This window comes from Ochotona curzoniae, unplaced genomic scaffold (genome assembly GCF_017591425.1).
Source record: "Ochotona curzoniae isolate NIBS_2020 unplaced genomic scaffold, NIBS_Ocur_1.0 contig_3498, whole genome shotgun sequence".
Lineage (NCBI taxonomy): Eukaryota > Metazoa > Chordata > Mammalia > Lagomorpha > Ochotonidae > Ochotona > Ochotona curzoniae.
The window spans coordinates 39,681,738-39,705,776 of record NW_024465885.1 but is presented as its reverse complement, the minus strand read 5'-3'; the positions used below and the strand labels follow the sequence as shown (position 1 = coordinate 39,705,776).

The window sequence follows — 24,039 nt, the reverse complement described above, 5'->3', positions numbered from 1 at the left end:
TGGAATAAGAGTAGCTGGAATTCAGACCAGCTCCCATATAAGGGACACTAGATTGCAGGCAGTGGTCTAACTCTGTGCCACAGTGCTGAACCCTAAATGATAATTTCTTTATCGTGGAAATATTATAAATAAAGGTTAGAGGGGCAGGTGGTAAAATGGCAGAACCTTTTTTTTTAAAAGATTTATTTATTTTTTATTGGAAAGGAGTATATACATAGAGGAGAGACAGCGAGGAAGATCTTCTGTCTGATGGTTCACTCCCCAAGTGGCCACAACAGCTGGAGCTGAGCCAGTCCGAAGCCAGGAGCCTCCTCCAGGTCTCCCACTCGGGTGCAGGGTCCCAAAGTCTTGGGCCATCGTTGACTGCTTTCCCAGGCCACAGGCAGGGAGCTGGATGGGAAGCGGGGCTGCCGGGATTAGAACTGGCACCCACATGGGATCCCGGCACGTTCAGGGCAAGGACCTTAGCCGTTTGCTATCGTGCCGGGCCCAACAGAAAATATTTACAAACTAATAAGCAAATGGTGTCTATAACTTATAAATAGCTCTTATGAACTATTAAAAAATCGTTGAAATTGAAAAATGTGTTAAGGTCTTAAACACCAAATTTGTAGATGAAATTGCCAAAGCTAATTCAGTAAATGTGAAATGGAAAAGTATTTGCTTTATTGGTAAGGGCTGCTAATAAAGTTAAAACTAGCATGTTTTTCTACTGTATTACCAGGAATGAAATAGATTTTAAGTGTGCAGTGAGTCACATTTTTACATATTTTTGGTGGAAGTATAAACTAATTATGCTTTTTCATAAAGCAGTTTTTGAAGCTATCAAAATATTAGGACTTCAGATCCTTTGATGTTACCAGCTTCACTTCTGAGGATCCAGAGTCTTTTTGTACATACATGGAAAAGAGGACGTTCAATGCAGCTTTATGTGCAAGAACGAAATTTAAGGTAGAGTGGTGTCCTAAGTGGCCACAAAGAGAGAAGCAGGCAAATGGTGAACATCCGCAGGGTAGACCGTTAAATAGTTTTTTCTGCGTTTTTGTTATGTAACTTTTAAATGGGTTGATTATACCTAAACATCCTCAGTTGAACAGATCTACAAAATATGCACGTGGTAAATAGAGTGGTATGTTTAGTGTGATCCTATTTATGCAACTAAAACCCAAATATTTATTATTAACATTAGTTCAGAAGGTCAGTAGGTAGTTAAATTGAGTCAGTTGAGACAATACACTCATGTTTGCTGGTAGAAGTTTAAGTTCATTCATGGGGAGGAGCCTTGGGGTACGGCCCACATCCCATGTCGGAGTGTTGGTGGGGTCCGGGCTGTTGGGCTCTGGTTCTGTCTGCTGATGGCCTAGGAAGCAGCCCTTAGAAGCTCAGGCCTTTGAGCTCCTGTCCCCACGTGGGAGCTGGGTAGCGCTGCTGCCTCCTAGCTGCAGCCCTGGATATTGCAACCATTTGGTTGCAATATCACTCCACCTTTTAAGTAAGTGAATCTAAAAAAAAAAATCATACGTGGTGGAAAAGTTCTGTATACTCATTTCGAAAACTAGAAATATTCAAGAAAAGGTAATAACAATTGTCTAGGTTCAGCAGTTTAAATCTCTTATCAGTTTATTTTCTTACGCTGTTTTATGTAGTAGAATTATTGATTTTTTTTGCGTAGTTGAATAAGGTTTTGATGGATTGCATATTTAGAATAAATGTAATTCCCATTTCTCTTTAAACAGCTTTTTTCCACTAACCGAAGGTAATCTGCATACCATCCAGAGTCTCTGTCCATTTTTGTCAAAAGAAGATAAAAAGGAATTCAGTGCGCAGTGTATCCCTGCTCTGCTGGGTTGGACTAAAGAAGATCTTTGCAGTATTGATGGTTAGTTTACCGGCGAGTAAAATGTTATTAACTTAACCATTGTTTTGGATGAAAAGGGTTTTACAAGACGCAACAGCAGAAATAAGTTGGATTAGTTCTCAGTTTATGACGCATTTCACTGCAGGAGTGGCTGGTAATATTTTGTAGTACAGACATTCTATAGGCTTCAGGGGAACTTGTCACCCACAAAAAGCATCTACTTGTTTATTTTCCAATGACAAGGGTCTTCAAAATGTTCATGGGAAAAGGAAATTAAAAGTTTGTCTTGGGGTCAGGCGTTTGGCCCAGCCGTCGGGAGGCTGCACGGGACTCCCGGGTCGCCCCGTCTGCTGCTCACTGACGTGTAACCCCGGGCTCCGCAGGTGGCGGCCGCCCGGGCAGTCGGAGCCCTGCTGCTCAGGCGTGAGCTCCGAGCTGGGTGCTGGGCTTCTGGCTTCGGCCTGGCCCAGCTCAGGACTTTTGGGCATTTGGGAAGCGGACGATGACAACTGAGTCTGTCTCTCTCCCTGTCAAAAATGTAAAAAGGGTAAGTTTAAGTGCAAAAAATAAAGAAATGAAGTCCAGTCTTCTCTTAGTATATATGTCCTGTGAGCCTTTTGAAGGCTCCTGTAGAAATCTGTCGCATTCTTTCCTAGCCAACTAATGCAAAAAGCAAAAGAAGAAATATATCTTGTTGTATTCGAAACTTTTTGGAGCACTCTTATTAGTTCATTTGTTGACTAAGTTAAACGCACACCTTCCACAGGACAGTTCCCATTGTAAAGAAGACAGGCATAAAGTCATACTTTGTAACAGCGGATGGTGCGAAGTGATGTTGCGAGTGTGGAGAAGGCAGAAGGGGTGTTTCCACTCTGCTTTAAGGGTGCCAGCAGGAGCGTCCCAGAGAAATACAGAGACAGTTACAGGATGACCAATGATACATGTGGATATAGTTGAGAAAGGCCATTCCAGATACACAAGAACGTCCAGAGGTGCAGATGGTATAGCGTGGGTGGCATTTAAGGGAGAATGTCGGAGGCAGAGGGTGTCAGGATGTGCCAGAAGGTGGCTTACGTGAGATGTTGGGATTCTAAGAGCGGAGACCACAGTTACCAGACATCTTCTTTTCTGTCTTTTTTTTAAACTTTGCAGTTGCTTGCTGTCCTTTTCGGTTTTTATTTGGACAGTGAATGCACTGCACGTGTCCTTTAAGAAAGGAAAAGGGGCATAGATTTGCGTAAAGCACAGTTTCCTTCGCTCGCTGTACTTTCAGTTCATCTGTCTCAGTGGAGCCTGCAAGACTGTTTGTGAACTCCTATATTTTTTATAGGTTCATTTTTTGTTTTGTTTTTCCTTTCTCTTTTTGTGTTATTTATTTATTTTATTATTATTATTTTTCTTAATCACGTTGCATTATGTGACACAGTTTCATAGGTTCTGGGATTCCCCCCCCCCCATCCCCTTGTCCTCCCCCATGGTGGATTCCTCCGCCTTGTTGGTTGTCTTTTATAATTCGTAATCTGGATAGTCTTGAACGTTTTTGACTTCTCAGAGTAGTCTTCATTTCGTGGTAATGGTGTACTTCAAAGATTTTTAAAATTTTCATTTTGAACTTTACTTTAGGAGGTTTTGGCCATCTTGCCATTTTCAATTCTTGTCTGCAGACCAGAAGCATAGATGACGGAGAGCTGTTACATGGGATATTAAAAATAATAATGTCCTGGAAGAAAGAGCATGAGGACATATTTCTTTTCAGTTGGTGAGTGATGCTTGACACTGCTCTGCCTGCTCCCCCATGACACAGTAGGGGCCCAGAGTCTGTGCCTACATTTAGCAGGTTTGTATGAGGTAGTAAGATGATAGATGTTTAAGTCAGTCATTTATAAGACTGTAAATGGAGGCAGGACGTCGTTACGGTTTTACACCACTGCTCGGAACATCCACAGTGGATTGATTCTGATTGACTCAAGTTAGTCAACACTACTGATGAGCTTCAGGCAGCACCTGTGTCTGAGCTGGGTGGAGCTGCTGGTGCCCGCTCTGGGGTTCCCCCAGCCCGTGGCTGAGCTGGGTGGAGCTGCTGATGTCTGCTCTTGGGTTCCCCCAGCCTGTGGCTCAGCTGGGTGGGGCTGCTGGTGCCTGCTCCAGTGTGGGTAGCCCTGCTGATGGGCATTCGGAGGCAGCAGTTGGGTTCCCCCAGCCGGTGTCTGAGCTGGGTGGGGCTGCTGGTGCTCGCTCTGGGGTTCCCCCAGCCTGTGTCTGAGCTGGGGGGGGGCTGCTGGTGCTCGCTCTGGGGTTCCCCTAGCCTGTGTCTGAGCTGGGGGGGGCTGCTGGTGCTCGCTCTGGGGTTCCCCCAGTCCGTGGCTGAGCTGGGTGGGGCTGCTGGTGCTTGCTCTGGGGTTCCCCCAGCCTGTGTCTGAGCTGGGTGGGGCTGTTGATGCCTGCTTTGGGGTTCCCCCAGCCTGTGTCTGAGCTGGGTGGGGCTGCTGATGCCCGCTCCAGCGTGGGTAGCCCTGCTGACGGGCATTCGGAGGGTGAGCCAGTGGGTGGAAAATCTGTTTTCTCTCTCTTTGTCTGTCATTCAGATGAATAAATAAGCAGATAAATCTCTTTTTTAAAGTGTAAAAAGAATACTTTCTACTTGAATGTAAATGTAACTAATGCTTCTTGGTTTCTTGTTATTTTGCTTCTTGTCGTTATCACAGTAATCTATCAGACACAAGTGCAGAGGTGCTCGGAGTGAACGTAGAGATCATCCGGTTCCTGTCCCTGTTCCTGAAGTGTGGCTCGTCTCCTTTGGCGGAGGGTGAATGGGACTTCATTATGTGCTCCATGTTGGCGTGGCTGGAGGTAAGGTAACTTGGTACCGTGTTCCCTCTGTTGGATTTTCGTGTGTATCTGTACAGCAGACCGTTTGCTGATGCAGTCAACATATGGTTGTAATTAGCTCCTTTTAAACATTTAGAACGGAGCAGATCTCCTCCCTACCAGGCACTCTGACAGACTGTAAAGATTGTGATGTAATCATAGCCAACACCATTCACTGCTGTTAAAGCTGCTGCGTCCGTGGAGCTGTGGTTCAGTGCACCAACGCTCCGCCAGTGGTGTCGCAACCCACATGGTTTCATTCCTGCTGCTCCGCTTTCTGTCCAGTTCCCTGCCGATGGCCTGGGAAAGCAGAAGACACCCCAAGTCCTTAGGCCCCTGCACTCATGTGGGAGAAGCTCCCTGCTCCTGGCCTCGGACTGGCCGAGCTCTGGCTGTTGCAGCCATTTCGGGAGTGATGTAGTAGTTGAAAGACCTCTTTCTCTCTCTTTTTTTCTATAATTCTGCCTTTCCAACAAATACAATGATCTCTTTTAGAAAAACTATTCTCTCCATTAACATTTTGCATATGGTTTTTGTTACTTGGTTGATACTGGTAAAATACAAGTTTTGTTGTTGTTGTTGACTCTTTTATCGTAATTATTACCAGACTGATGCGTTACGGCTAGGCAGATGGAGATGTTTTTTATTCCCCAGAGCCATCAGATGCGTGACTTGGGCTCAGACCAGTTGGTGAGGCTTAGTTGGTTTGACTCCTGACCTTGCCTGTAAATGTGACCCTGTTTAAGCTTCAGATTTTTTTTTTGTTCTCCTTCATATATTTTCTTTCTTTTTTTTTTGTTGGTAAGACTCTTATTTTTTCCATATTGCTTCCTTCACGTTTAAAGGGGGGTATTAAGGGAGAAGGCCCACCCAATTTCCCACCCTCCCCAGGTCCCGGATGTAGGGTATGCTCTGAAGTTCTTGCTCAAGTGGTTTTGATATTTCAACAGTTATGAATCGCCGTCAATCTTGCCACTCCAGGCACTATGAGGTCTTTAAAGAATCCACTGATTGACCTAATCCATCATAGAGTCTCTGTTTGCCCCCTATTTCGCTGCCAAGATATAGCTGAGATGGTTGGTTGACCTGTTCTGTCTTCTCTCTTTTCTTGGTTAGGGTTCTGAGTCTGGCATTTTGATTGGGGAGATCTCAAAAGAAACTTTGTCTGAGGTGTTCTCAAACTACATTCTTGTATGTGCTAGCAAGTACAGGGCCCGGCACAGTCCATCACCCCAATCAGCTGGTGGGTTGGCTCTGTTTTCAGCCCCGATTTCCAGTGGAACCAGTGGGTGTTGCAGTCCAGCCTGATTCTGCCCAGCACATACTCGGCCCTCACATAAACCAGTGGGAGCTGCAGCCTAGTTGGAGCGACCCACAATAACCCCCACCAGGCCCACCCCCTACCCTGGTTTGCCAGTATGTGTAGCAGTAGTCCAGTCTGGCCCACACCCCATTCCACCCCAGCCCCTATCATAGTTTTATGCCCTCCCGAGGAAGTGGTAACCCAAGAGGGGGAACCCATTATTTCCCTCCTAGGCCTCTTCCACTCCCAGATTATGCACTTTCCAGATAGTTCTGTGGTTTGACTTGACAGACCTAGCCCCCAGTGCCAGCTTCTGTCAGCTGATGCTGTGGCTAAGCCCAAACAACCCTCACCCACTCTAATTTTGTTTGCAGCAGTAGGAATAATCAGCCCAGCCTGGCTTTCCCTGATCTAGTCCACATGAGGCACACAGGTGTTGTAGCCCTGCTTAGTCTGGTCTGCCCCATCCCAGCTCGCACTCTCCAGTGGGAGTAGCTATCCAGCAAGGGAACCACCCCTTATCCCCCTGCCAGCTCTGCCCCCTCCCTTCCTTGTTCTCACGTGTGCTGGTTGGGTGCTGTGGTCATATTCGGTACAGGCAACCTCACCTTGGCATTCCATACTGTGCACTAGTTTTTGTCGTGACTGAACCCGGCTCAACCCACACTCTGTTCTGGTGCTTGGATTTGCCAGTGGATGATGTGGAGAGATTCAGCCTGGTCTTCCCCCGACCCCTGCCAAATGTATGCCAGTGGGTAACTTTCCATGGCCTGTTCTGAGCTGTTTCCTGTCATGTTTCTTGTGCTTACCTGCCTGGTCTGTGTCCTGCCAGAGGAGTTGCCCAGGTTCCTCCATCAGAATCTCTCCCAATGCCAGATTTTGCACATACCAGGGGGTCCATGAGCCAGCCCTACTCAATTCACCTCCTGTCCTAGCAGGAACAGTGGCATTTCCTGACTGGCCTTCAACCCAAACTGGTCCTTGCTGTTGGATGTTTCAGTCTAGTCATGGTTTGTCCATACCCACATATGGCTCACACATGGCTCAGTAGGGGGTTGAGACTTTGCCTAGTCCATCACACATCTGCCCTGGTCCTCCAGAACAACAGAGGGTGTTGGGGTCTGGCCCGGCTCGGTGCATCCAATCCCAGTCCACACAGTGCCAAGGGAGACTACATCCGTTTCCTGATCAGAACGCAGCCCCCATGCCAGGTCATAGGCCCCTTGGTGATAACCTCAACCCAGCTAGTGATGTCCCCTTAGCTCCCCAGCCGGGCCTGTTCCCAGCCATAGATCATGCGCATGCCAGTGGTTGCTCTGACTCAGCTTGGCTCAGCCCCTCACCTGTCCTGACCTCTGCCTTAGACACTGTGGCTTAGAGTTCCTGACTCTTGCACATCAGTTTGTGCAAGAGCCTAGCTTGGCATGACATGTGCTCCTCCTGGTCTCTAGTTTTGCTTGTGGGCTAAAGTTTGCTCAGTCTTGCCTGATCTACTTGCTTCCAATACCAATTGACACATTTGCCAGCTTTTGGAGCTGTTTGCCCAGCTTGTCCAACCCCCAGGTCTGGACCACATGTTCACCAGTGGGAGCTATGACTCGCCACGGGAGTTTCCCCAGTTCCTCCACTTAATCCACCCCAAGCCCAGTTCTCATACATGCCATTGGACTTAGGCCAGTGCCCAGTTCAGTCTGGCCTTCCATTTTGCCTTGTATGAGCTGGTGAACATTGCAGCCTGGCCCACCCCACACCCTAATTAGGATGCACATTTGGGTGTTGCTGCCCTGACCAGTCCAGAGTGTTGCCGGTTCCTTTACCTGTGGTTGATGGCAGGCTCCTTGGTCACACCTAGCTTAGTCCATCACCACCCCAACTCTTGAGCTAACCAGTGGGGCTGGAGTTTCCACAGGATGTGGCCCACACATCCCTCACAGAATCTACCCCTGGTTATGGTTCTTGAGTGCTAGTTAATGTAATGGCTTACTTAATGTGACCCTTCTCCTGATCCATCATCATGTTAGGTAACATGGTATGATTCTGCAGGACAAGCCATGAGCGATAGCCTCTGAATGGACTCGTATTTGGTGGTCAGCATTGTTCAATGATTGCAAGTTTTATAAAGGAATAGTTATTGCCAATGGGAATCTTTACGAATGCTTCATGTCCTAAAAGTACAATGGGTTCAACCTGGAGCTAACTAAGCAGCAACTCAAAGAACCAAAACCCCAGAGCTCCCCGACCGGGTGGCCACCAGGAGTGCCCGGGAGCCTGGCACCGAATTGTGCACTGGCCCGGGAACAGCTCACCATGTGCACGTGGTAGCTGGCGTCTGGGATCCAGGCATGAGACGCCCGGTCCTGAGACCCAGCAGCCGGGAGGCTGCTGGAAGTTTAAACTCCCAGGCCCAAGGTCGCACCCCTCCCCAATTCCATTCACTGTCCAATGAAGGTGGCAGGCGGGTTCCAGAGCTGCCCATTCCCGGAGACCTCCCCCCGGGTGTACTCACCCCGAAGGAAGCAGCCCCTGGAGCCCAGGCAGGCCCGGGGACAGCTCACCACATGCACATGGTGGCTAACATCTGGGATCCAGGCATGAGATGCCTAGTCCTGAGACCCACCTTGTTGTTGTTTTTAAACAATAAAGTGCAATGTATAGGCTGCTGATAAAATCATGAATATGTTTTTAATGTGTCTGACTTGGTAAATTGTAGGCAATACATTTTCTTTTGTTGTTTTGCAATTTACAAAAGGGATTCCAGAATAAATTGTTCATTAGATTTTGACTCTTTCCCAGCAGTTGTCTTGGTATATAGACTACAAATTCCACTTCAGGTGCTTTTTGCTTTTTAACTCCTAGAAACGGAGGAGGCTTTTCTCTTTACTGCCTTCATCTGCAGTGCTCCAGTTGAGGCCAGCTTACCTGTTTTATTTCTTGTTTCCACAGACAACAAATGAAAACCAGGCGTTATACTGCGTCCCCCTCGTCCAGCTCTTTGCCTGTGTCAGCTGTGACCTGGCCTGCGAGCTCAGTTCCTTCTTTGATTCCGTAACTCCGGACACCGCTGGCAACCTTCCTGTAAATCTAATCAGTGAATGGAAAGAATTTTTCTCCCGAGGCATCCACAGTTTGTTCTTACCTCTTTTGGTGACTGTTACAGGCAAGTGAAAAGGGGCGTGAGAATGAGACTGTTATTAAAAATGACTTATTAAAAAATTCAGAACAAAAATCTCAGTGGTTTAAATCAAGCTGTACTAAGTGGAAAAAGAGAGACAGTAGAGAAAGTACAACTTCCTAGAAGCATCATGTATGCTTTTACAGAAGAAATTCAAAGCAGTCAGGTATCCAAAGGCCATCGTAAAATAATGGGGCAAGCCTCGTGGTGTAGAGGGTCAAAGTGCCTGCCGCACACTAGCATCCACTCTGACCCCAGTTTGAGTCTCGGCTGCTCTGCTCCCAACCCGGCTCCCCGCTGACGGCCTCGGGAAAGCAGTGGAAGATGACCCAAGTGCTTGAACCCCTGTCTCCAGTGCGGGAGATGGGGGGAAGCTCCGCCTTTGCCCTGGCCCAGTCACAGTCGTTACAGCCATCAGGGGAATGAACCAGCAGATAGAAGATATTTCTCTGTAGGTGTGATTTTCAAATAAATAAATGAATTATAAAAATAATAATTCAGATGGCATGATAAGTGGAATCTGATGAACAGTCGTTTGCTTTTTATTTTTTTTTTTAAAGATTTATTTTTATTATTATTATTTTTTAATTGGAAAGGCGGATATACAGAGAGGAGAGACAGAGAGGAAGATCTTCCGTCCGATGATTCACTCCCCAAGTGGCCGATACTATGCCGATCCGAAGCCAGGAGCCTCTTCCGGGTCTCCCACGCGGGTGCAGGTTCCCAAAGCTTTGGGCCGTCCTCGACTGCTTTCCCGGGCCACAGGCAGGGAGCTGGAAGGGAAGCGGGGCTGCCGGGATTAGAACCGGCGCCCATATGGGATCCTGGGCGTGCAAGGCGAGGACCTTTAACCACTTGCGCCACCGCGCCGGGCCCAGTCGTTTGCTTTTTAAAGATTGCGATTAAAGTCATTACTTGAGGTGAACTGAAATGTGTGTTTAGTTACTCTTAGGACTGCTTGAATAATTCTGTTTTTCCTTGTGATTGTGTGAGTTGGTTGAGCTGTATTACTGAATTTATTGTGAGATCTGAATGTTTCCCTTTCGTCTCCAGGAGAAAACAAAGATTTGTCGGAAACATCCTTTAAGAATGCGATGCTGAGGCCCATGTGTGAAACGCTAACGTATATTTCAAAGGATCAGCTGTTGAGTCACAAACTTCCTGCAAAACTGGTTACTGGCCAAAAAACGAACTTACCGGAGTGTCTGCAGACCGTGTTGAATACGTTGGTGCCGTTACTGCTCTTCCGAGCCAGGCCCGTGCAGATCGCTGTGTATCACATGCTGTACAAGTAAGTGTTCTTGAATCAGTGTTACAGCAGTCTGGGAAAAAACAGCAGAATGCGTGTTTACATTTTCATCTTAAATTAAAAAGTAGCAGGGTACAAATAGAGACAAAGTGTAATAAATAACCTAGGAATCCACGTCACGTGGTACTTCAGGTCGTTGTTCTCTGCATAAAGTTATGTTTAGATGATCCAGGCCACACATATTTATTTTACAAAACTCACATTGAAAATATGTTCATTGCCTATAAGTCACCTGTTACAATCTTAATAGATTATACAACATGGGCGCTTATGGATTCACTGTAGGATTCCCCTCAATGCTACATATTTGGATGCTTTCATAATAAAACATTTTCAGGGAAAAGATAAAATTTACCTTCAGTACAAACACATTTCCATGGTTGTGCTCTCTGCTGGGCCGACTCCCTTTCAAAAGAAAAATACCATTTAAAGCAGTCACTTGCCGATAAAAGAAGTACACCAATTAGAAAAATAGAAAATGTATTCATTGCTAAAAAAGTACTGATCTTTCTGCTATTAAGCATGTTTTAAAAATAGATAGATACCCTAGCTTTAGTGCGTATGTATTTATCATAGCTACCTCTTCCTGGTTTTATTTATTTATTATTAGTTTTTGTTGTTGTTGGAAAGTCAGGTATGTATAGAGAGGAGGAGAGACAGAAAGGAAGATCTTCTGTCCACTGATTCACTCCTCAAATGGCTGCAATGGCCAGAGCCCGGAGCCAGGGGCTTCTTCTTCTGGGTCTCCCACGTGGGTACAGGGTTCAAAGTCAATGCCTTGGGTTATCCTTGACTGCCTTCCCAGGTCACAAGCATGGAGCTGGGAAGCAGAGCCACCTGGATTAGAACCAGCACCCAGTGGGATCTTGGCATGTGCAAGGCGAGGACTTTAGCCACCAGGCTACGGTGCCAGGCCCTGCTGTTAAACATTTAGCAGTGGGGCTGAGCCCTGACTTAGCGGGCTGCCCTGCCTGCAGCGTGGGTATCCCATGTGGGTGCTGCTTCACTTCCCATGCAGCTCTCTGAACCCAGGTGCAAGACCGAGAAAGAGCTCCTGGCTTTGGATTGGCTTAACTCTATCCATTATGGGCATTTGTGGAGTAAACCAGTGAGTGGATAGGAGATCTCTCTCTCGGGCCTGGTGCAGTGGCCTAGCGGCTAAAGTCCTCACCTCGAACGCACCAGGATCCCATATGGGCGCCGGTTCTAATCCCAGCAGCTCCACTTCCCATCCAGCTCCCTGCTTGTGGCCTGGGAAAGCTATAGAGGATGGCCTAAAGCCTTGGGACCCTGCGCCTATGTGGGAGACCCAGAAGAAGTTCCTGGATCCTGGCTTCGGATCGGCATAGCATCAGCCGTTGCGCTCACTTGGGGAGTGAATCATCGGACTGAAGATCTTCCTTTCTGTCTCTCCTCCTCTCTGTATGTCTGACTTTGCAATAAATAAATAAATCTTAAAAAAAAAAAATCTCTCTTTTTCTCTTTCCTCTTTGTAAATCTACATTTCAAATAAAAATAAATAAGGAAAAAAATATATTTAACAATGAACAATTTAATATGAAATACTTGTTTTTCTAATCTCCAGATTGATGCCTGAATTGCCAAAGTATGATCAAGATAATCTGAAGTCATATGGAGATGATGAAGAAGAACCAGCCTTGTAAGGTTTTTCCTTTATTTTTTGTCCTAAATAATTTGGTTTATTAAATACTTATAATCTGCCTCATCGTATGGTGTCTTTAAAAGATTGAAGCCAAACAAACTCCAAGAGGATACGTTCTTTTTCAGTTATCTAAAAGATGTCATGTAGCATTTGCTCTGTAGGAGAAGATATATGACAGTTTTTAGGAACAAGGAGAAGTTAGCATGTTGAGAACCGGAAAGGAGTAGGGTGGGCTGGGGCGGTTAATGGACACAGACGTTATATTGTGAAAGAGATGCTTGGGCTGAACTTTTAGCGTGGTACTTCAGCAGGCAGGAAAGATCAAACAAGTTTAGGAAGCACCGTGTGCAGGATGTTGGGGATGCACTGGTGAAGTGTTTACCCTTTGACATTGTTTGTGCGTCTGTGAAGGCACAATTTTTGTTTCTTGCTGCTGACTGTAGGTACCCGGTACCCAGTACAGTTTATCATCTGTTGAAGACTCATGGGTAGTGCCCATTTGTTGAATGAAAGGAGAAATGAGCCGGTGTTTACCGGGTAGGGTGGGTATAGTTGAAAGTGAAACTGGAAGATTTCAGGGAGCAACAGAATAAATGGTTCTAAAATGACATTTTCTAAATTGTGGGGCATTACTTGGTAGAAGATGAGTTCTATGATTGAAACAGTACTGGGAAGCATGAATTACAGAAAGAAACAGAGTGGAAAGGAAAGCGATTTGGGAGCTGTGATTCTTAAGATCTACTGTCCCCTGGGACGGAAATGGAATAGAGAGACATGGTGTGTGAGAAGGAGATGGTGCAGGTAAGGACCTGGGCTGGAAGTTTCGAGAAAGCCTGTCTACAGACGGCAGGAAAGTCTCAAGGAAGAAAGAACATTCCCGGGAAAGGAGAAAAGCAAACTAGAGAATCATAGGAAAGAAATTTGAGAAGCTGGTGTGTTCATCTTACTTCCATAAATACTGTGAATGAGTTAATGTGAAAAGAGTTAGTTGAATGATTTTCTTAAAAGTGTGTATTTGCTATTGATCATTCTGATTTATAGTTTTGGTTATAGTACTTTTTATATACACAATACTGCCAGGTATGCAGTAAAGCGGAGATAGAACCAGGTGCCTCTGCTGCTCTCTCTGTCCTTCGTAGGATGGCACAGGGCGTGCTGGATGTCAGGCTCTCCTGACTGGCTGTTGAACTACTCATTTGGCCTCTCTGGGCACATGGTTTGTCTTGCAAAGTTAAAATAGATATTTTCTAGAAGTGTCGTCTTGAAGTACTACCTACAGAGTTATATATATAAGATGTATGTATTTTTATTGGGTTAAACAGTTAAAGAAGCAAAGATAGCAAGAGAAATCTTCCAGCCTCTGGTTTACTTTCCAAATAGCTGTCATTGCCGGGGCTGGGCTGCTCTGAAATTAGGAGCTTCTTTGGATGTCCCACGCAGGTGTGAGATCCCAAGGCTTTGGGCCATCCTCTGCTGCGTTCCCAGGCCACCAGCTGGGAGCTGGACCGAACGTGGAGCAGCTGTCACTTAAACTGGCATCTGCATGGAATGTGCAACCACGGGCAGAGGCTTAGTGGGCTATACCATGGCACCTGCCCCCAGGGTCTGTGTTTTTCTTTCATAGCTTTCAGATCCAACAGTTGGCATTATATGAGATAAATCGGATCTGTACAGGGGAACTGTTCAAAGCGTTTTGGAAAACAGAGGAATAAGTTTGTGCAGCACTTGCAGTTTGTGCATGTTTATCAGTTTGTCGAACATTGTGGTGTTCAATCCTTCCTTCTCAGGTCTCCACCGGGAGTGCTGATGTCTGTCCTTAACAAACAAGAAGACTTACTAGAAAACATTTTGGGGTGTATTCCTGTGGGACAGATAGTTACTATCAAGCCACTGAGTGAAGACTTTTGTTACGTTCTGGGGTACCTCCTGACTTGGAAATTAATACTTACTTTCTTTAAAGCCGCTTCATCTCAGGTAAATAATGCGACAACTTTTGGCAGTTTTGTCCAAGCGTGTATCTCCATCACTGTCATTCAGGGGGAAATGCCTTCCAGTTCGATGTAATACTGTTGCTTCACCCTGCATGTTTCACAAAGTGATTGATCTGTGAAATGTAGCTGGTCGCAATGGCAGAGTCATTCTGTTGCAGAAACTTTTACCCAATACCTTCATAATAATGATTTCAGAAGAATCGAATCTTAAACATTTTGTGAGGAGCAGATCCTGATGTAACAGATTTCATTTGATGAAAGTGCAGATTTACATTGTTTGGAAATCATGAAATTGGAGAAAGACAAGTGAAGTCACCTGTACAATTCGAAATGCTTTTCTGATGAAAATAGCCCAAATTATGAAAACGGCCACTAGGTGTCTCTCTTGGCCCTTGTTTAGGCAGAGTTTGTGGCCTAGAAAGAAGCTGGAACTATTCCAGCCATGCTTTAAGGAGATCCTCACTTAAAATTTCATCCTAGTTTTGATTGACTTAGTCTGATGGTGTGCTTTCTTCAAACAAATCAATACAGAAAAGAGTGAGTTTCAGTTCATATTTTAAAATGTCATTTAAAACTCAAGGCATCGTTTTCATTATGATTTTTCAGAATCTTTGAATAATTGTATTGTTGATCATAGTCATACCAATTATTTCAACTTACACTGCATTAAACCTTCTAAGAGGAAAATCAAATCACGGGTCACATTAGATTTGCTTTGCTTCTCTGCTTATCTGTAACTTATATTTATGATGTAAACTTTTTACTTGTTGATGTATTTTGAGAGCTTCTTGTTGAACTTTTGTATTTGTTTCTTTTTTATAAGGTTTGTTTATTTATTTATTTATTGAACAGTCAGATATACAGAGAGAGGAGGAGAGACAGAGAGGAATACCTTCCATCTGATGATTCACTCAGGTGGCTGCAAGGGCCGGTGCTGTGCCGATTCAGAGCCAGGAGCCAGGAGCTTCTTCTGGGTCTCCCACATGGGTGCGGGGTCCTAAGGCTTTGGGCCATCCTCAGCTGCTTTCCCAGGCCACAAGCAGGGAGCTGGATGGGAAGTGGGGCTGCCGGGATTAGAACCGGCACCCATATGGGATCCTGGCGTGTTCAAGGCGAGGACTTTGGCTGCTAGGCCACTGTGCCAGGCCCATGTATTTGTTTCTTAAAATATTGTTAATCTCTTTTAAAAATTGCAAAAGTTTGTGAATTTTTGTATTAATTTTGTTATTGTCATTCAGAAATCAGAATTTACACGTATCATTGTTATCAAGCCAGCATGTGGGCAGAATTGCAAAGATTTGCACAAAGTTTAATGTGGAGCCTGAAATTTGAACTGAATTAGTAATACAAAAGCTGGAATAATTCAATAAGTAATACTCATTAGATGAGTCCTGAGTTAGAGGATTTTAAAAAAACTTAAATTAGCCTTAAATTATGGACTGTTTTAATTCTATTCTCAAAAAAAAAAAAAACCAACAAACTTGAAAAATGAGATTGAACGAGAAATCAAACTCTGGTGAGAGTGTGTGTGTGTACAGTGTGTGTGTGTACAAGTGTGTGTGTAAAATGAGATAGAGCATGCTCTTTATTGAGATACAACTCATGTACCTTAAGATTTAACCATTTCAAAGTGTACAATTTGGTGTTTTTAATATACTATGGTATTTCAAAAATTTCATGATACATGGAATTAAAAGTAACTGTTTTAGTTTAGTTAAAACATTTTTCCTAATGTGCAGATTCTATGAACTTTTTAAAAAATTAAAAAAAAATTTTTGTCTGAAAAGTATGATTTACTTAGGAAAAAAAAAAAAGAACTCCTGCATTAGTGACAGGAAGGACTCCAAGGGAGGAAAAACCTCTCCATAAACTTTTTTTTTTTCAGTTTTTATTTTTTTTTTTAATTCGAAAGTCAGATATACAGAGAGGGGGAGAGACAGAGAGGAAGATCTGTTGATTCACTCCCCAGGAAGACGCAGTGGCCCGTGCTGCGCTGATCCGAAGCCAGGAGCCAGGAAGCTATTTTGGATCTCTCAAGCAGGTGCAGGGTCCCAAGGCTTTGGGCCGTCCTCTACTGCTTTCCCAGGCCACGCACAGGGAGCTGGATGGGAAGTGGAGCTGCTGGGATTAGAACCAGCACCCATATGGGATCCTGGTGCATTCAAAGTGAGGACTTTAGCCACTAGGCCACTGTGCCGGGCCCCTCTCCTTGAACATTTGAAAACCCTGTGTATACATGGAGTTATGCTCCTATTGGGGCACGATCTAATTTTAGAACATTTTCAGCATCTTCCAAACCAGCCCATACCTTGGAGCAATCACTTCCCATTTCCTCGCTAGTGTTGCTGGTTTGGGCAAGCACTAAATTCTTTCTCTGTGGATTTCTCTTTTTTGGACATTTTACACTTTTGCTTTATTTTTATTTGAAAGGCAGAGTTAGAACAGAGAGGAGAGGCAGAGATCTTCCATCCACTGGTTCACTCCCCAAATGGCTGCAGTGGCCAGAGCTGGGCCAGCCTAAAGCCAGGAGCCAGGAGCTTCGTCTGGGCATCCTGTGTGGGTACAGGGGACAAAGCATTTGGTCTGTCCTTCACTGATTTCCCAGGCCATTGGCAGGAAACTCGGTGGAAGTGGAGCAGCTGGGACTCGGACTGGTGCCTATGTTGGATGCTAACGCGGCTGGCGGAAGCTTAACATGCTTACATCACACACCAGCCCCACTGTGTGTGTTTGTACCTGAGTAATACTCTCTTGTATGGATGTGCCACATTATGTTTATCTTTTCATCTGCTCACGAACATTTGGGTCATTTTTACTTTTGGCTAGTGTCTGAGGTTGCTGTTAACACTGATGTGCAAGCTTTCGGCTTCTCCTGTATACCTGGCTGTGCGATTTCTAGTCATGTTCGTGTGTTTTTTTAGATACCATTGATAATACCTAATTAATTATTGAAAAATTTTTTTGTTCCAATGTTTTTATTTTGGAAAAGAAAGAAACAGCAGCTAGAACTCAGTGACTGTATGAGAAGTCACACACCATCATACATTTCACCATCACACGTTTTCACATGGTACTGTATTTACGCATGCTTTTTATTCTGCTGCTCTGCTTAAAAGTAAGGCACACACACTGATGTGATGCTTTACCAAAAGCAGCTCAGTATGTATCTGCTGAGGAGAAGGCCGCGTTCCTGTAAAACTGTAGCGTAGGAATGCAGTTTTGATGCACTTGTCTAAGTAGGACTTGGAGTTCCCTGGTTTATCACAGTTATAGTCCTTCTAGCTTTATTTCCTTCTCTACGAAGGGTGCAGGCAAGGCTTATAGTACATTTACTTGCGCTTGTGGCGATACCCCATAACTCCTCTGTCGCTCTCGTTGTTAGCCAGCTGTTATGTCGAGTGTCCCGTACTCTTCAGTTCTCTGCCGTTTCCTCGTGATTATTTTCAGCAAGAGTACTTCCTGCACTCGTGAGCCTGCGTTACCTCTGCAGGTGCATGTCATTGTGCCCTTTTACTGATGATGTTCAGTTTGATTTCTCAGTAAAGGTAGCATCAGTCTGATTTCTTTAATATGAAGATACTTTGATCAATGTATTCTAAGAATCAACTCCAGATGCTACCATGGCTTGATCCATGTATTTGAGTTTTCATAATATTCAGCTAGTGGTATCTTTGTACTGTGAGGAGGTGTATGCTGTGATGCAAGACATTATGTTAAGCAGATAAAATACCGAAGAACTAGAAAGCCGATGTGAAGAATTTGAGCTCCATTCTTGAGGGACGACAGGTACAAGCACGCCAGAATACACCCAGCGGTGCCGCTTTCTCCTGTTCCTAAAAGAGAAAATAGAAACTCATATTTTCATGTTAAATTTTCTGATTGATTAAACAACAGTGAGGAAACCCCAAGACATTTTGGGCTACTAGTTTCTGTACCCTGCCCTAAAACCAGTTGATACAGAAAGAGCTCAGCCATGAAATGACATTCTTTTTGGAAGTCTTGGGGAGAGAGTAATGAGTCCTCCTTGGGGAGGGTTGAGTGGATTTTCTTCATGCTGTAAAGAGAGACTCCAGGCCAAGGTAAGAGTATTACCTGGGAGATGATATGAGAAAGTTGTGATAAGCATATATCTAATAACGTCAGCACGAACAGGATGTCATGGAAGGAATAGTACCGTGTGACATGGCACATTTGAAACATGGGAGTGACAGGAATTTTAGAACTTTCCTTGTAATTGTAAATCGTCAAATCCTTTTGTAATTTGTTCTAAGATCTGCTATACGTTTGTCTGTTCTTTCCCACCGATTGTATTGATCCAATTGGTTTCATCATCCAATTCTTTTCCTTTTCACTAGCTTCGGGCTCTCTATTCCATGTACCTTCGCAAAACGAAGAGCTTGAATAAGTTGCTGTACCACCTGTTCCGACTCATGCCAGAAAACCCCACTTACGGAGAGACAGCTGTTGAGGCCACAAATAAGGACCCGAAGACATTTTTTACCGAGGAGCTCCAGCTGAGTATTAGAGGTCGGTAAGCTCTGTGTGTTCCGTCTTGGAAATTAGGTTCACGCCAGGTTACGTGAAACCTGTCCCTGGAGCTTGGAAGAATGATCCCAAATGGTCCCCAACTGTAAGAATGTTGAAATGGAAGACTTTCTGTATCTCTGTTAATAGGACAAACATTTAAATCTTGGGATAAGATCTAAAGAACTATTGAATAAATGTTTGAGGGTTAGTACGTGGAGAATGTTGCCTCATATCCCACAAACAAATATTTGTTAGGTGATAACATTTTACAGGCTTGTAAACAAGTAGTCTTCAGTTGAGAAAACAAAGGCGAATAAAAGATGCGCTCAGGTCTTAGCGGGACAGTGGCATGTCTGCATCTAGTTGTAAACGGCATTCTAAACAACCGACCAGCAGTGGGGAGTTTTGCTGGGTTGCCTGTCTGCAGGGCTGCACGTGCGAGGGTTGAGGGCAGTGTTTTGGAGCTTTGCAGCGGCATTTCATGAGCTCTGAAGAACATAAATGAGGCCAAATTTCTTTTCCTAATCTACTAGGATCCTCAAAAAGTTCACTGTGCAAAACCAGTGTGAGGATTCTAAAATTTTTTTTTCACATTAAACTTTTTTTTTTGAATAATGTATTTACTTACTCAAAAGGCAGAATGAATGAATGAATGAGAGAAAGAAATCATTTGAGATCTCCCTGTGCTGGTTCACCCTCCCAGTGGCCACCGCTGCCAGCTCTGAGCCGGGCTAAAGCCAGGAGCCTGGATCATGTCCGGGTCTCCGCCTACGAATGGCAGGAACTCCCGTACTTGAACCATTGTTTGCGGGGGAAGTGGAGAAGCTGGGCCCAGTGCAGGTGGCCTTAACACTGGCTCGAGCTGCTGTGCTATAATGCCCGCCCGGGGCACCAAAATAAGCTTTTCAAAAATGTTTAAACATTTTAAAGTTTTTTTTATAATTGTAATTAGTTTGTAAGATTCACTATGGTTTGTATGTGCAACTTTAAGACCGTAATGTCATTCCCTTTTCCCTGCTTCTCTGCTTCCTTTTTTTTTTTTTTTTCTTTTTTTGAGTTTGAACATTGTAAATTGGAGGGCTGGTGTGGTGGCTCATTAGGCTTAACCCTCTGCCTTCGAGAGCTGATATCCATATAGGTGCAAATTCTAGTCTTGGTTGCTCCACTTTAAAAAAAAAAAAAAGATATATTTATTTTTATTGCAAAGTCAGAGATATACATAGAAAGGAAGATCTTCCATCAGATGATTCACTCCCTAAGTGACCGCCTCGGCCGTTGCCGCGCCATTCCAAAGCCAGGAGCCAGAAGCTCTTCCAGGTCTCCCACATGGGTGCAGGTCCCAAGGCTTCAGGCTGTCCTCGACTGCTCTCTCAGAACACAAGCAGGGAGTTGGAGGGGAAGCAGGGCTGCTGGGATTAGAACCAGTGCCCGTATGGGATCCTGGCGCGTTGAAGGCGAGGACTTTAGCCATTAGGCCACTGTGCCAGGCCCTTTTGCTCCATTTCTTTTTTTATTTTTTTTTAAAGATTTATTTTTATTATTTTTTCATTGGAAAGGCGGATATACAGAGGAGAGACAGAGAGGAAGATCTTCTGTCCGATGATTCACTCCCCAAGTGAGCGCAACGGGCCGATACTATGCCGATCCGAAGCCACTTCTGGGTCTCCCACGCGGGTGCAGGTTCCCAAAGCTTTGGGCCGTCCTCGACTGCTTTCCCAGGCCACAGGCAGGGAGCTGGAAGGGAAGCAGGGCTGACCGGGATTAGAACCGGCACCCATATGGGATCCCGGGCGTGCAAGGTGAGGACCTTTAACCACTTGCGCCACCGCCTGGGCCCTTTTGCTCCATTTCTAATCCAGCTGCCTGATTATTGACTGGAAAAGTGACACAAGATGGTCCCAAGTCCTTGGACCCTGCATGCGTGTGGGAGACCCAGAAGAAGTTCCTGGCTTCAGATCAGTTCAGCTGTGGTTTTGTAGCCATGTGGGGAGAAAACCAGCGAAAGGAAGATCTTTCTTTCTCTGACTCACCTGATCTCTGTAAATCTACCTTTCTAGTACAAACGAATCTAAAAAGCAATTTTAAATTAATAAAAAATTTAACAAAAACAAAAAAGACTGTAGTTGATAAAGTTAATAAAGACTGTAGTTAATAAAGACTGTGGAAATTTAAGCAGTGGCTGTAACTGAATGAAATAAAGACCATTTCACTCATATGCAGTAACTTTTAAAGTAATCACAGATCATTGACTCTATAGCAGTGTATAACTGGCTTGACAAAGCTATAAAAGAAGGTTTTTTTTTTTTTTTTGAAGATTACTTATTTAGAAGACAGATTTAAAAAGATGGGGACAGATCCCCAAATGTTCACAATGGTTGGAGCTGAACTGATCCAAAGCTAGAAACCCGTAACTGCTGCATCTGCTGTGTGGACACAGGGGCCCAGCACTTGGGCCATCCTCTGCTGCTTTCCCAGGCTCCTAGGGGACCTGAACCTGAAGTGGAGCAGCCAGGACCCGAACCAGCACCCACTGGGGACTTTGGCCAATACACCACTGCACTGGTCCCTACAATAAAGCTTTGTGAAACTGCCTTGATAGCAACACCCGTACACGCAGATGTGTCTTTTCGAATTTTAACTCCCATGCATGTATAAGGGGGAACTTGTAGTGTTTGTCTTTTAGGGTCTGGCTTATTTCGCTTACAGGATCTCCTCTAGTTGTGTTCGTTTTGCCACAAATGGCAGGATTTTTAAAAATCTATTTTTGTTAGAAAGGCAGATTTACAGACAGATAGAAAGAGTCTTCGTTCCGCTAGTTCACTCCCTAACCCTGAATTGCATTTGCTTTTATGACTGAATGATATTCAATTGTTTATGTATAAATATAAACCGAATTACCCTTGCATGTGTGTTCTGTTTTATATGAGGTCTTTGTCTTATTATTGTTTTAGATGATGTTTGCATCGTTGGCCAGGGCGGGAAGGGTCTAGTGTCAGGGAGAAGTGGGTGTGATCGCTGCTTCCTATAGGAAACATAGAATGCTTCTAGGAAGACTGGGTCAGTGGTATTGACATTTTCCCTGTTTTTACTTCTTTTGCCATTCCTATATATATATATTTTAAACTTTTACTTTCTTTTTTTTTTAAAGATTTATTTTATTTTTTTATTACAAAGTCAGATATACATAGAGAGGAAGATCTTCCGTCTGATGATTCACTCCCCAAGTGAGTGCCTCGGCCGTTGCTATGCCGATCCGAAGCCTGGAACCGGGAACCTCTTCCGGGTCTCCCACATAGGTGCAGGGTCCCAAAGCACTGGGCTGTCCTCACCTGCTTTCCCAGGCCACAGGCAGGGAGCTGGATGGGAAGTGGAGCTGCGGGGATTAGAACCAGCACCCATATGGGATTCTGGCATGTTCAAGGCGAGGACTTTAGCCGCTAGGCCATGCCGCCAAATTTTATTTCCTTTAATATTATAATGGCAGGGAGAAAGGTCTCTTTAATCTGCAGGGTGGTTCCCTAAATGCCCGCTGCAGCCCAGGATAGAACAGGTTGAAGCCCAAGAACTCAGAATTCCATATAGATGTCCTGGAGAGGGCATAGCGACCTGCGTACTTAGAGCCTCTCCTGCTCTTTGCTCGCGGACACATTAACAGGAAACCGGATCAGAGCAAGAGTAGCTGAGATGTGAAATAGGTGCTTCCGTGAGTAACAACATCACAACATCCCAACAACTTGCTTGATAGAGCAGCAAGTTGGCTGCTCTATCAAACTTTGTCCTCTTATTTTTCATTTTGAATGTGTTGGAGGGTGCTGGCACGGTTCTGCTTTGAAACTCTTTGTCCTATTAGCTGTAACAGGGTTGTTGGAGTATTAAGATGTTCTAAGGAAAGTAGTAATGTTACAGCAAAAAGATGTAAATAAACATAAAATGTTATGTAAGAATAGTATTCCTAAACTTAAGAATTTGTTTTTTTTTTTTTTTCCTTAGAAACAGCAACTCTTCCATACCATATTCCACACTTGGCTTGTTCAGTGTATCATATGACATTAAAAGACTTGCCAGCCATGGTTAGGCTGTGGTGGAACAGCAGTGAGAAACGTGTTTTCAATATTGTTGATAGATTTACAAGCAAGTATGTCAGCAATGTTCTTTCATTTCAAGAAATATCTTCTGTGCAAACAAGTACACAGCTGCTTAATGGCATGGCGGTAAGTACTGGCCTGATGTGCAGAAGCGGTTTGAATATTGTTTAAATTGGCTTCTGTGAATATCATCACAAAAACGTCCGCTGTTAAGATTATGTGGGAGTTGTGTTATTTTCTTTCTTTTTTTTTTTTTACTTATTATTATTATTATTGTTATTAGAATTTTGCAATACAGTTCCATAGACACTTCCCCAAACCCCTCCCCTCTCACTCAGTTCCCCTATATTATTACTATAGAATAGTTCAGTTCTTCATACAGTCATATGTCCAGCATGCTATTGTCAAGATAGAGTTAACAGTTTCATTGGGAGTCCATCTTTAGTCTGGCGTTAGAGATGCATACTACATTGTATCCTCACATCTGGACATGATAGTCTCCATGACATAATTACTGTTCATCCCCTTAAATGAAAAATCACAATACAAAATCAGCAACAGGAAGAAAAATAGAAATTTACAATGCTATGAAGTTAAATAACATGCTACTAGATATGATAGTCTCCATTACACAGTTACTAAACCTCACCTTAAATGAAAAGTCACAAAACAAAATCAACATCAGGGAGAAAAAAAGATTTTAACAACACCATGAAGTTAAATAATACGCTACTGAATGACTAATGTGTCCTGAAGAAATGAAAAAGAAGATCAAGAACCTTCTTGAAGAAAATGATGCTACTGTGTGATCTATGAGTCATGAAGACTTTAATAAGAGAATTCTGAAGAGATGAAACTAAAACAAATAAAAACTTGAAAATCCATGAGATATAGTTTCCGCTGATCTTTGTTGGTGAGATATATGTCCTGTAGGCAACAAATAGATGGCTTTTTTAATCTATTCTACAAATCTATGATGTTTGATTGATGCGTTTAAGCCATTTACATTCACGGTTAATATGAATGGGTGGTAATTTGATCCTGTTATTTTAGGAATGGGTTGTTCATTGATTTAGTCTTCTGTTGTTATTTTACTGGAATGTTCTTTGCATTTGTCTTTCATTTTGGTGGGTGCTGTTCTTCTGTGAAGAGAATATCTTTAAGTTTCATTTGTAGAGCAGGCTTGGAAGAGGCATATTCTTTTAATTTCTTCTTACTGTCAATTTTATTTCATTTTCAAAGACAAAAGAAAGTTTTCCTGGG

At 44.0% G+C, this 24,039-nt stretch overlaps 1 protein-coding gene across 2 annotated transcripts in view; it reads left to right on the top strand.

The window, feature by feature from the left end:
* The window catches only part of LTN1 (listerin E3 ubiquitin protein ligase 1), a 69,357-nt gene that overhangs the window by 35,321 nt on the left and 9,997 nt on the right, over window positions 1–24,039 (top strand). For both annotated transcript variants that reach the window (XM_040980691.1, XM_040980690.1), the window contains 9 exons: window positions 1,737–1,879; window positions 3,482–3,617; window positions 4,564–4,708; window positions 8,973–9,186; window positions 10,255–10,492; window positions 12,096–12,170; window positions 13,961–14,147; window positions 18,520–18,691; window positions 22,682–22,902. In XM_040980691.1, the coding sequence (XP_040836625.1) occupies window positions 1,737–1,879; window positions 3,482–3,617; window positions 4,564–4,708; window positions 8,973–9,186; window positions 10,255–10,492; window positions 12,096–12,170; window positions 13,961–14,147; window positions 18,520–18,691; window positions 22,682–22,902 (1,531 nt within the window). The remainder of the gene's footprint in view (window positions 1–1,736; window positions 1,880–3,481; window positions 3,618–4,563; window positions 4,709–8,972; window positions 9,187–10,254; window positions 10,493–12,095; window positions 12,171–13,960; window positions 14,148–18,519; window positions 18,692–22,681; window positions 22,903–24,039) is intronic.